Source organism: Gambusia affinis, linkage group LG02 (genome assembly GCF_019740435.1).
Source record: "Gambusia affinis linkage group LG02, SWU_Gaff_1.0, whole genome shotgun sequence".
NCBI lineage: Eukaryota > Metazoa > Chordata > Actinopteri > Cyprinodontiformes > Poeciliidae > Gambusia > Gambusia affinis.
The window spans coordinates 22,695,516-22,708,774 of NC_057869.1; the positions used below are offsets into that span (position 1 = coordinate 22,695,516).

Consider the following 13,259-nt stretch of genomic DNA (forward strand, 5'->3'; position numbering starts at 1 on the left):
TATAAAAACCGACAAACCATCATCTCAAGGTTCTAATAAAAAAAAGCTCAATAAACATTTACATACTATAATGATTCAAATGCAGTTATAATGAACAAAAGCATAAAGCAAAAAATGTATGTAATTCCAATATTACATATATTGAAATTAATGTAATATATATGTATATATGTATTATTTTAATACATATATACATATATGTAACATATATATTACATATAAAATAAAATCTTAGAAGATTTTACCTTATCTTCTAAGATAAAATCATTATCTTAGAAGAATCTTTAATTATTTAAATATTTATGAATTTCATATATCCACATATTTAATAGTATATATGCAATATCTGATTTAGCAAAACCGGAAAGTGCACGAAATATAAATTAAAATTGAGGAGCAGAAATTTATTTATTTATTTATTTATTTATTTATTTATTTATTTATTTATTTATTTATTTATTTATTTATTTATTTATTTATTTATTTATTTATTTATTTATTTATTTATTTATTTATTGTTGAACGAGTGCAGAAAAGTTGTGGAACTACACGGAGGAGCCCACCAGGGGGCAGTAATGCAACTTAAACGAGGCCAGACGCCGTCCAATGCTAAACGAGGAAATGTGTTTTGTAGGAAGTGCGTCTCTTTAGCAACCGAAGAACCTGAGCAATGGCCTCCTGCGCGATGGACAACACGTAAATAAATTAATCACCTCTGCGGTCGCTACACGGTATCATTAGCACTTTGCTCTTTGCAGGATCAGAGGCAGAAAAACTGCTGTGGTTCGTAATGGCCAGCGGCGAAGGATTGGCGTCGAACCAAAGCGGTCCGGAGGCTCCGTCCAACTCGGTACAATGCCGAGCGGCAGCGGCTCTGTGCAACATGCCAGCCTCAGCTCCCGCACCGTCCGCCTCCCCGGCGGGCCTCGGCCTTCAGCGGGAGCCCGTCTACAACTGGCAGGCGACGAAGAACTCCCTGAAGGAGCGGTTCGCTTTCCTCTTCAACAACGAGCTGCTCAGCGACGTCAGGTTCATTGTCGGTAAAGGCAGACAGGCCCAGAGGATACCTGCTCATAAGTTCGTCCTGGCCGCTGGCAGCGCCGTGTTTGATGCCATGTTTAACGGGGGGATGGCCACCACTTCGGCTGAAATAGAGCTCCCTGACGTGGAGCCTGCAGCTTTCCTGGCCCTGCTCAGGTAAGGTGGGACAGGTGGTCCCAGACCCCCCACACAGCTTTCAGATTGCTACACACAAGGAATGCACAGAGAAAAACAGAAAAAGTCATTTTAATAACAAAGGAACACAAGTTGTTTCCACACCAGCCCCTTCGAGACCTTGCGAGGATAAGCGTGTTAGAAAATGGATCATGTTCACGGAATGGAGAACCAGTAAAACGGTTTATAACTAATTATTTTCATTCAGTAACTCTGCACTACTTTGTTTTGATCTATTGTAGGAAATCCTAATAAAATATATTGAAGTTTTTGTTACGTGACAAAATGTAAAGGGAAAACTATGTAAGGGTAGACGATATAGATTTAAAGTTTCATCACAATATTGCGTGATAATATTGTAAATAGGCCTGTCATGATGACAAATGTTGCTGGACGATAAATTGTCCCAGAAGATATTGCCAAAAACGATGATATTGTGGTTTTGAGACCTTTTTCAAGTAATATAAAGGTAACGACATAATAATGGAAAAACACATTCTGAAAGATCAATAAACTTTGAATTCTAATGAACATTTAACACTGGAACTGGAAGACATTTTAAATATCCAAAATAAATAAATAAAACAACAGAAACAAAAAATAAAATAAATTATAAAGTCTTCTAAATTTATAAATTATAGACATAATTCTTCTTAAAAAAAATGACTGGCTGAGATCAAAACACCAGAATGAAGACCAGTTCTTGTAGAAAAAGAGAGAAAAGAGGAAAACGATGAATCATGCAAATGGAAATTGAGCTTGTTTTAATTTATCATGCGATTAATTGATTTATTGTTTATTGTGACAGGCCTAATTGTAATAACGATAAACTTAACCATAAAAACTATTTACTGCTTCTTTTTCACACAACTTCCTGGCTGTGACTGCATGACACAGCAGTCACAGCCCCACAAACACAAACACTGCTCTTGAAAACCATCTACAATGCGCGTCTTTAGGTTACCAGTCACATAAAGACGTAACAGCACACATTAACTGCGTTTAATTACATCTTAAAATGTATTGATGCTCTTATTAAAGCAAACAGTGGAGAAGATTCTAAAAATAACAATCCAGACAACATGTACTGTATTTTTAGACATTAACTACAATCAAAATCTAAATTCTTATCATGACAAGAAATTTATTACAGTGAAAGATAAATGCCCACCCCTAAACCAAATACACGTGAAAATATAGATTTTCACTATAGGGTAGCTTAGGGTAGCTTGGTGAAAAAATGCTTATTCTTGCTATTCTTATTTTTGCTGTACAGGTTTCTGTATTCCGACGAGGTCCATATTGGTCCAGAGACTGTGATGACGACTCTGTACACAGCGAAGAAATATGCAGTCCCAGCTCTGGAGGGCCAGTGTGTGGAGTTCCTCACCAAGCACCTCAGAGCCGACAACGCCTTCATGCTTCTCACTCAGGTTACCGTCAGTCAATGCAGCTGTGTATTCAAAATACGATAGTAGAGGAACTAAAAACACTGATCAATGTAAATACTCCTCTTGGATGCAAAGTGTCTTTACTCAAACATGAGATAATGTTCTTTCTAAAGTCATTATTAACTGGTGAGGCACTCACAGTCTGTTTTTTTTGGGGGTTTTTTTATGACATAAGTCACTTGGTCTAATCTCCATTTATGTTTTCTTGGTATGTTAAGTGGCTCCTAGTTTTTCCAAGTAGGCGTTTAATTACATCAGCTGCTCTTTTTGTGTTTATTCCTTCAGGTTTCAACGTTTTGTTCTAGAGTTGCTTGATATTTCTTTAACATCTTGAAGGACTGCAACGTAAAACATAGATTCTTTCACAAAACCTAAGCATCACACAGTCCCAGTAGTGGTTTCCGAGTGTAATTTTTGGAAATGAACCAATGGCAGTTGAAGGATTTTTCCTTATTATCTCTTAATTGGCTCTGATTATCAGGTTATGCAGTTAAAATAATACAACTTTTTTTTCCCCTTGTTTATTAAATGCATGAAAAATAAGGTGCTTTGTTTTTCAGCCTCAAGTTAAAATTAGATAACACTAGGGACATGTGCTTCTGCTGTTAGATAAAAAATATATCAACTCCAGTAAGGAACTTGTGGCACATGTTTATGCAAGTGTTTGCTGTATCCTTAAAGCCTAAATTAGTAGGTCAGACCAAAAGAAAGTGCATGTTCTTTGCAATTTCATTATATTTTAAGCTTAATTATACGTTTCCCACAAAACTACAGTATTGTTACAAATCACAGTATCACAATATATGGAGCAATTTAATCTATAGGCGAACCCATCAATTAACAAATTTTCTCTTGATTTGTGGGTAAGACAGTAAAAATTAGTTTCGTTTTTCTTATGAAATGCATTAAAGCTGAAAAAAAAAATTATTTTCAGTCAATATAGTAAGTATTTTTGTGTAGTTTCTAGTGCAAATATATGTGTAGTGTTGAAATAAGACAAAATTAAGTTACAAATAAGATTTCCACAAGAAGTGGGACCTTGTTTTAAGTCAATAATTCCTTAGTATTAATTGAAAAAAAGTACAAATTCTACTGGCATTTTTTTTTTCACTTAAAGCATAGGAAAAATACCCTATGAAACTTAAGATACTTAAAAATAAAATTTAGACAAGGGTTAGAGACAGAAACAGAGGTAAGTTTGTAATATAATATCTCAAAAAACCTGCAGTACATTTTTTCTCATGTCTCACACGCTGTAGAATGGGGGGTAAATGGCAGCTTAGACTGGAAACTGGCCATGAAGTACCTGATTGGTGCATCTCTAATGAAATTACAACGTTTAATTTGATTCATCATGTTTCATCACTGGCTTGGTTTTGTATTCGTTTTACACACTGGTAAAATTCAAATGTATGTGAGTTATTTAAGTGCTGCAGCCAGCATTTAACAAAATGAATGGTTGTAATCTGAATATTCTGCTCTATTTCACAGGCGAGGTTATTTGATGAGCCTCAGCTTGCCACTCTTTGCTTGGACACTATCGACAAAAGCACTGCAGATGCAATAAACGCAGAGGGCTTCACTGATATTGATCTTGGTATGCGAATCTTCTTCACTCCATGTGTGCTGCTCCGCCACTTGGCTGTAGGATCTAAAAGTGTAGCTACTCTGTGTGTTTGTGTGTGTAGATACTCTATGTGCAGTGTTGGAGAGAGACACACTCAGCATCAGGGAGAACCGTCTGTTCGAAGCGGTGGTCCGCTGGGCAGAGGCGGAGTGTTACAGACAGCAGCTTCCCCCGACCTCGGAGAACAAGCAGAAGGTTCTGGGAAAAGCGCTCCCGCTCATCCGCTTCCCGCTCATGACCGTCGAAGAGTTCGCCGCCGGTATGTGTCCTGGCAGAAGGACCGTTTGGTTATCAGTGTGTCCTGAGCAGATCAGCTGTCACTCAGCACGTTCTTCATGTTTCCTGATGTGTCCATACAGCTCCAACCACAGAAACTAGTTTGATATTTTTTCTTGTGCGACAGGGCCTGCCCAATCTGGAATATTGTTCGATCGGGAGGTGGTAAATCTGTTTTTACACTTTACAGTAAACCCCAAACCACGGGTCGACTACATTGACAGGCCTCGCTGCTGCCTCAGGGGGGAGGAGTATAGCATTAATAGATTCCAGCAGGTTGAGAGCCGGTGGGGGTACAGCGGCACCAGCGACAGAATCAGGTCAGCTTACGTTCGTTAGTCGACGGCGGCACGAAACCCGTGGTTTGTTTTAATAACTGTTCTCCTGTTTATGTTTCTCTGTAGATTTAATGTTAACAGAAGAATATCCATCGTGGGTTTTGGCTTATATGGCTCAATACATGGACCCACCGACTATCACGTCAACATTCAGGTAAGGTCTTCAACCTCTGGTCCAGCAGGAATAGCATGAGTAAAAACGCTAAACCAGCTAATATTTTTAAATATAGATTTAATATAGCTTTTAGGAGGGTTTTTTTTTTCATGGAATAATTGCATTGTATTTCCTCTGCAGAATATCCCTAAAAGTACCAGAAACACGTTTTTAAATATACATATATATTTTTTATTTTTTTATTTATTTTTTTTGTCATTAGGTTGGAAACTGTGTGTCTTTAACAGATTTTCCCAGAAAAACATCCCATGGTAGAAAATATATTCATCCTCTTGTCACAAACTTTATGCTTTCTTTGTTTTACAACCCAAAACATGTAAATAAGATATTGGTAATTTAAGACAATGCGGCAGAAATTATAAGATGTCTTTATTCAGAAGGTTATATGGTATTTGTGGCTCTAAACAAGTTTTATTGAGATGGACTGAGAGCAAGAATGGCTCTTTGGATTGTAAAGTTTGCAAACCTCTGACATAGATTTAGTTTCCTTATGACTTCAGCTTTAATCCTCTTTGAAGAGGGCAGCCAGAAGAACTGGCCATATTTCCACTCCTACATGTGACAACTTTTTTTTTTAATTGCTTAATACAAATCTGGTGGTTTGAAAATAGGGATTTCACTAGCAATCTTTATAATGTTTTCACAGTTTTTAACTTTTAAGAAAAGGCAACAGGAACAAATAATACAGCAAAGGTGAGAACTGATTAAACTTCCTCGTAAAAGACAATCATTAACCTGCTGCACAATCCAAACAGATTGACCTTTTAAAAGAAGTCCAGTCTATGCTGGGACCTTTTACCACATCAGTTTTGTCCCCAAATGACAGATTGCAAAGCAAATTTTATTATTAAACAAAATGGTAAATACATTTTTCAAATGCTGATTTCATTTATTCATGAAAAACAGTACTTCCGTGGCCATATGTAGGGAAGTAACCATCAATAACCTCTTTCTTCTTTCTTAATGTAGACAAAACATACAACGCTTCTGATAACAAATCAACAATTTCCTGCTTTCAGATCTTAGAGAGTGACAAACGTATCACACTGGGCCAGAATGATACCGGTTTCAGCTGCGACGGCTCAGGAAACACCTTCCGAGTGATGTTTAAAGAGCCTGTGGAGATCTTGCCCAACATCAGCTACACTGCGTGTGCCACCCTAAAGGTTAGCCTGAGCATTTCGTCAGAAGAAATCATCGCGAAAACTTGAACTAATCGATTCGTGTTTTACCTCACAGGGTCCAGACTCTCATTACGGCACTAAAGGGTTGAAGAAAGTGACCCAAGAATCTACAACTGGGACCAAAACTACATTTCTGTTCTTTAGCTCACCTGGAAACAACAATGGCACATCGGTAGAGGACGGCCAGATACCGGAGATCATCTACTACATATGAACTTTACATGCTGCCATGCAGGTACAAAGAACCAGGGAGACCTCAGGCCACTGGAAGGACTGGACTTCTGTGAATGGATCCAGTGCCTCAGGATCGCCTGGAGTATTGTGTGTGTGTGTGTGTGTGTGTGTGTGTGTAAGTGAGAATGCCATGTGTGAGAATCTCTGTACATATATACACATGCAACTCTGTTTGCAAAAAAGAAAAGAAAAAGTTTTTCGGGCCTAAAATTTTATTTTGTTGCAAGTTGTCTAAATACTGATGTTCTTCAACTAAACTGCCTGTGGTGCAGAAGTTGCACAACTAAAACAACAAAGATGGCAACACGACTTTCAATGAGGCCAACTCGCTATGTCTATTTGTGCTGATGCATATTTTTAATGTGCACTGTTGTACTTTATAAAACAGGTGTCTTCAAGTACCTTTTCTCTGTGTTGTACAAAGTCTCCCTGTGCTTAATTTTGCTAGTAGTTCTTTCTGTAACTTATTACACAGTGTTTACTTAGCACTCCACTGAAATGTAAAACAGAAAACAAATGTTCTGATACATTTATGGGTATATTAAACCGGAATTAGTTTATTTTTAGCTTTTGGGCAATAAAACGCGCTAAGACCAAACCGACTGATTCGTTCAGTCAATATTTCTTGTGTATTCTTTTGTTGTTGTTGTTGTCGTTGTCTGCCACTAGGTGATGCTGTGTCCTAAACAAATTTCAAATCGCTGAAATTATTTAACTGCAAATGACAAGGAAAAAACTATTGGTGGAAGTTAGACATTGAGAAATAACTTTAAGTTTAGGTTTTTTTTTCTCAAACAATGTATTCAGTAAAAAAAAAATAAGTGATGCAACATAGTGAAAATCCAATGTTGCTACTCTTTTTTTTTTATGATTTTTTGTTCGAAGGCCATTTATTTGACAGTAATTCCACAGACTAGTGGGGAATGACAGGGAGAAAGATATGGGGTAAAGGTCAAAGGTTCCGGGACTCGAACCTGTGACGGTCGCTAGGAAGAATGAGGCATCCGCAGTCGCGCGCTTTAACCCCGCCTTGTCAAAAACAGCTTTTATCCCATTTTTAAGCGGAGTATTATTATATTTGTTATTTTGAAGTTGTTTATAATAAAGATTTTAGCAAAGTTCAAAACATTACTTCACAACAACTTTAGCTTCTGTTATGCTTACCCACATCATCCTGCAAAGTGCTTTAGCATTGCCCTAAAGCAGGGGTGTCAAACTCCAGTCCTCGAGGGCCGCAGTCCTGCAACTTTTAGATGTGCCTCTGCTGCACCACACCTGAATAGAATAATTAAGGCTCTGGAGAACTGATCTACACAAGGTGGAGGTAATTAAGCCATTTCATTCCAGTGTTTTGTACCTGTGGCACATCTAAAAACTGCAGGACTGCGGCCCTCGAGGACTGGAGTTTGAGACCCCTGCCCTAAAGGATTTCCTGCTTGTGTGAGCTGAAGGTCCGTCTGCTGAAACATCTCAAAAACCCAAGTGCTCTTGTATTGCATAATGTGTGCATGCATTATGCGAGACACGCTCTGAAAACAAGAGGGCCCTTTTAGACAGCTGTGAGTGGGCTTTGATGAGGAGATGGATCCACGATGGCTGTCAGGTGAGTCACCGAGACCTGAGAGCTTCTCCAGCCGACTGCCCACTTAGACAGCCTTTTATAGAAGATAGATTCTGTAAAATCAGCTTGACGCAGGGATTTTTTTTATTACACCCACGATGTAAAAGAGTAATAAAAAAAGTAGGACACACACAGAAGCCTCTACTCTCACTTGTTTTGTGTTGAAATACAGTTCCATATATTTAAAGGATCTATTAGGACTACATTTCCATTGAGCAAAGGATAGATGATAAGCTTGAACACAATATTAACTATATCATGTGATTTTTTTTATTTATTTATTTATTTTTTTTATTGCCGAAGTTATTCGCTTTCAAATCCATGAGAGGGTGTTGTGCTTTAATGTGTGTGGTGGTGTTTGTGTCTGCTATTGTGTGGGTGGGTGTATGACAGCAGAATGAGCTGTCGTTGACAGTTTGAGCCTTCGACTAGAGCACTAACAGCAGGGAAGGCGATTTCTGACTCTGCTGTTGGTTCTTGACAATTTATGGCACACAACAGTGCAGAAGTGAGATGTTTATCACAATGAAGCAGGACTATATTAGGCACTGCTGAGGACTTTGCTGTGCAATAATGATAATGCGTATCTGCGACTGTGGATAGCGTCCTAATCTCTTCTAAAGTGGTTTTACATCCAGGACATGAGTTCACATTTTAACATAAAAGAGTATAGTCTTTTTTTCTTATTTTAGTTTTTAGATAATATGCAACTAAGAAAAAGTTTGAATCTGAAACTTCGTCTCAGACCAGATTTATTTAGACCTATTAAAGTTTAACAATTCACGATGGCTGTAGAAAACTCTATTCAGATTTTTGACTAAGCTTAGTCATTCATTTTGGGAAACAGTTTACATTTCCTGGCCCATCTACCATTTAATAGTTTTTATTACACAAACTCTAACAACAACTCTACCTGCAGGAGACCTCAAGGTCTCATGGCTGCTCTCACAACCTGCCTGGGTAGAAAGACAGGATGATAAAAATAAAAAAAAACGATTATGTCAACAAATTCGAACCAAGTGGGTCAGGCTTGATGGTTCCTATGGGTCTTCATACTTTGTGTCTTTTTCTGTCTCCCTCTGACGCTTTTCTTCTGACTCAGCATCCAGAGCTCAGCTCAGACAAGCTGCTCAGTGTTTGCCATGTCTCATTCGTTAACTGTTAAGACAAATAGACTGAATCTTTTGTTGTTGTTTTTTTTCCAAGCATAATTGGTACAATAGCGTACAGCTGCCAGGAGTTGTAGATGAAAATTAGCAATTAGGAAGAAATCTACTTAGTCTTATATGATAGACAGAAATGTTTGTGTTGTGTAATGGACGTTGTCTGTTTAAAAACAAAGAAAAGAGGAGGATATGAAAATAAAAGCCTTTTAGAGTCTACAGTAGAGTAGCCTTTAAGAGTAGAACAACAGCCCTGCAGGTACAGAAATAAACGAGTTTGATATATTTGCTCAGCTTTTACGTTAAATCTCACATTTTTGCCTGTCCTATGACTTTACTCTGAAAGTTGTTCCATTTTGCTCAATCTGACTCTGACAACAGTTTCCTTTTTTTAAGTGCCTCCTGAAATCTGTACTGCATTAGTACACATGCTAGGATTTACCTTCGGGTTGCAGCTTGTCTGTCTTAATTGTCTGACATACTTTATCCTCACACTTACATGTATTTAGGTATCCTGTGCAGTGTGCTTTGACACATCCTCCATATCTGTAACTCATTAAAATGGTATTTATGCAAAATGTTCTAGTGTGAGACACAGCTCTGCATGTGTATATATCTGGCTGCTTCTGAGCAAAACTAACCTGCAGGGAAAAAAAAAACATGTTTGTGTGTTCCTTTTGTCCAGCTGGTGGAGGTTATGCAATTTGTCTCCTGATGATTTTAGACAGTTGGCTAATTAAACACCATAGAGACAGGGCTTCATGGTGAGCATCAATAACTTCTGCAAGACTCTGAATCGACACGAAGGATTTTGATCATGTGAGATGAAACTGCTGCTTTGTGACTTCATTCACATCAGATCACACAAGAAAAAGGAAGGAAGGGATGTGTTTATGTTTTCATTGCATCCGATAAATTGCCAGAGGGGTCTTGATATTGATGCCGATGAAAATCCATGACATCTGACTTAAGAAATATATAGGAAAGACAAACAATCCACGAGAACTTGGTTTGTAGCTGAAAACAAAATTGAAATGATCAAAGTCTGTAATCACCTTTTTAAAACAATATATAAATTCATTAGAAGAGTGATGAAAATATCCAAGAATATCTTTTCACTCTTAAAAATGTTTTAAAAAAAGTTTTAATTCAAGACTCATCATTCTGCACTTTAGCAGATTATGTGCAAATGACACACAAAGCCTATGTTTAGCTGCGATAGCCCACAAAAAAATCACTTTAACGGAAAGACAAGAAGAAAGTTGTGGTCATATTTATTCAGGTTTATGTTCATGGTCTCAGAACCACTGCTGTCATAAAGGATTCCTGTTCAAGGTAAATAAAAAACATAATGTAGACGAATTAAACTGCAAGTTTAATTTAATTTAACTTCAAGTTCAGAAAAATAGCAAATTACTAGATTGAATTTCCCGATTCATTTGTTTGTGGCAAGTTGACATGATACAATAGAGAAACAAGTAAGTAAAACAATGCAAATTTAGAGAAATTAACAGATTCATTTGTTTTCTATGCATTCAAAAAGTAATTGAACTTAAAAAAAAAAAGAAACGGGAAGATTTTTCAAACTTGAATATTTTTTCAGTTTTATTATTTTGTACAGATTAAGGAATCTGTACAGAACACAGATCAAGATTGTATTATTTAGGTACGAATTATTGTCGGATTTTTGTGCAGTCACTTATGGACGCTCTCAGCTATGAACACCACACTCTTAACCGACACAAGAACTAACCTATTATTGTGACTCCCACAACATTAACAAGAGCAAACCCTGTTTCCTGATAGCCAAGTCACATTTGTGTCAAAGCATGTCAGACATTTTAACAGACATTTAGTAAACTGTGCCAACTTGTTCGTAGGAGCAAAGCTTGTCTCTAATATGACTGGTGACCTGCATTCCGCTGTGACTTTTTCCTGTATCAGAAGCAGTCCTTCAGTGACACATTTACTTGTACTTCCAGTTTTATTCGAGTACTACGAATAAACCGTTCAAGGTGAAATGAAGTTCGACAGAACTGTGTCAGGATATTTAGCGAGAAGGGAACAAAACAGCTGACATTTGAAAGGAGCTGAAAGAAACATTTTTAAATGGAGCTTTCTGGCACAGAATATCCAACACCCTATTAACGTGTTTGAGTAAAGAAAGATACCACCAGATATAATCAGATTAACAAGCTCGACTCAGCGGCACAGTCCACTCTCTTTACATGCATGACCTGAGCAGATGCATGATTAACTTATAGGGTGTGCAGCTGGATGAACAGAGGACAAGATGTTGTCAGACCTCATCTAACAGCAGCAATTTTTGAAAAAAGGAATCACATTCCTAATTCCCTAATTTTAGCGCATATGGGTGGCTGGTTAGCATTTGCTCACGTGAGCTACTGGGATACAACTGTGTGGAGACATGCATGTTCTTGGCACAAACTGGAACCCACAAATTTTGACAAGAGCAGCAAAGCAAGCATGCTTCCACCATTCAGACTCACATGCAACACAAATCCTCTGTACTGTCTGCTGGAGGCTGGGGCCTGGCTGACCCGGGCCGATCTCAGTCCCTGCACTCTCCAACACCAGATGTAGGTCGCAAAGTGCTGCAGGGGCTGGGGGATGCAGGGCCCCCGCCTGTTTGTGTGCAATAGAGGGAAGGGGGAGCTGGAGTTCATTGTGTGCAGACATGTATTTCTGTGTGCGGTAAGGAGGGGCGAGAGCAGAATGATGATTGCACTGGATGAGTTCATCACCAAGGACATGGCCCCCAGCGCACTGTCTCCATTGCTGTCACTTTGTATTGTCCCAAACAGGCCACATGAAGCCTGACAGCCCGGCAGATGAGACTGAGGCAGTACTCCCATCTCTCTACGTACTCGACTGTCTCTATTGTTTTTCCTCCCAGTCTCTAAATGATTTGCTATCAGATAACTAATTAAAACGCAGCAAGGGGTGAAGATTGTTGGCATTAATAAATCCTAAAAGGATCCTGTAGATTTTTCCATGCAGTAAAAAAAAAACAACAAAAAAATCATTTGAAATAATGTTATCCTCTATTTAGAAGATGAGTGCAAAGAATGAGCCGATGCTCATGAAGGAAGTAGGTTAACACGCTGAGGTGAGGACTGGACCACTAGAGATGATTATTTCAGAGGATGTTAGTTCTAGTTGTTTGGATAAGAAAAATAAGTTTTGGACTTTTACCAAATGCCGTACTTCTTACAAGTCCAAAGCAGGCTAAGGGAATGCAATGCGTTTGTTTAAAAAATTAAATAAAATCTGTAAAAGAGAATGGTAAAATCTCACTTTAGGAATTTTGATCAAAAGAAATCCTTAAGAAATATTTTCATTTCTAAAACAATGTGTAGTGGGTAAATGCCATTATCTTAAGGAACACCTCAACTTCCAGGATTAGGTGGTTATTTGGTATTAATGTTAATGAGACTAGAAAAAAAAAGAGGCTAAATCCAAACTGTGCCAACAGGACAATATTAAAAAGGCTGGAGGCACAGGACTCTGGGATGTAGATGATTTAATCTGAACTGGTTGCTCCGCAGCCTTCCCCTCTTTTCTTTAGTCACTCACTTCCTCATCATCCAGCTGAGTGTGTTGTCCAAATTAAATGTTAGCCTTTTGTACACTGGGAATCTGAATATAAAACTCAGAAATCATCCCAAATCCAGCAGCATTCGAACACAGTTACTATTTATCACATAACAGAGCTCCTCTGCTTAATGGACTGTAAAGCTCAAAGTGCCGACATTAAGGCTCTGAGTTACATATGCCAGAGTCAACGGTGCATGTTGCAGTAATGTATTAATGATGCACATCAATGTTTTAGCTGCTCTTTAAAAAATGCGAAGTGTTCTGAATATTGACTGTGAATGCAGGTTTTTCTCTACTAAAGTTGGGGTTAAGGTCACAACGTGGACAGTAGAGGCTGATAAAGTTTCAGTTTAACTG

The 13,259-nt window shown here is 38.1% G+C and overlaps 2 protein-coding genes across 4 annotated transcripts in view; both read left to right on the forward strand.

Annotated features, from left to right (window-relative positions):
• Nucleotides 1-611: 611 nt before the first annotated feature.
• LOC122844179 (BTB/POZ domain-containing protein 1-like) lies at nt 612-7,121 on the forward strand. Of its 2 annotated transcripts, none has more exons than XM_044139412.1 (8): nt 612-1,197; nt 2,492-2,648; nt 4,158-4,263; nt 4,355-4,552; nt 4,760-4,889; nt 4,974-5,061; nt 6,102-6,248; nt 6,322-7,121. In XM_044139412.1, the coding sequence occupies exons 1-8, from the start codon at nt 791-793 to the stop codon at nt 6,478-6,480; spliced, it is 1,392 nt and encodes a 463-aa protein (XP_043995347.1). In that variant the 5' UTR covers nt 612-790; the 3' UTR covers nt 6,481-7,121. The 2 variants fall into 2 exon arrangements, with proteins under 2 accessions (XP_043995347.1, XP_043995339.1); XM_044139404.1 differs by having other exon boundaries at nt 614-1,197; nt 4,697-4,889.
• Nucleotides 7,122-7,947: 826 nt separating this feature from the next.
• homer2 (homer scaffold protein 2) overlaps nt 7,948-13,259 on the forward strand; it is a 39,252-nt gene continuing 33,940 nt past the window's right edge. The window contains exon 1 of one of the 2 annotated variants that reach the window (XM_044106104.1): nt 7,948-8,103. In XM_044106104.1, coding sequence (XP_043962039.1) covers nt 8,093-8,103 — 11 coding nt within the window. In that variant the 5' untranslated portion in view covers nt 7,948-8,092. The remainder of the gene's footprint in view (nt 8,104-13,259) is intronic. The other variant, XM_044106094.1, reaches the window with a different exon arrangement.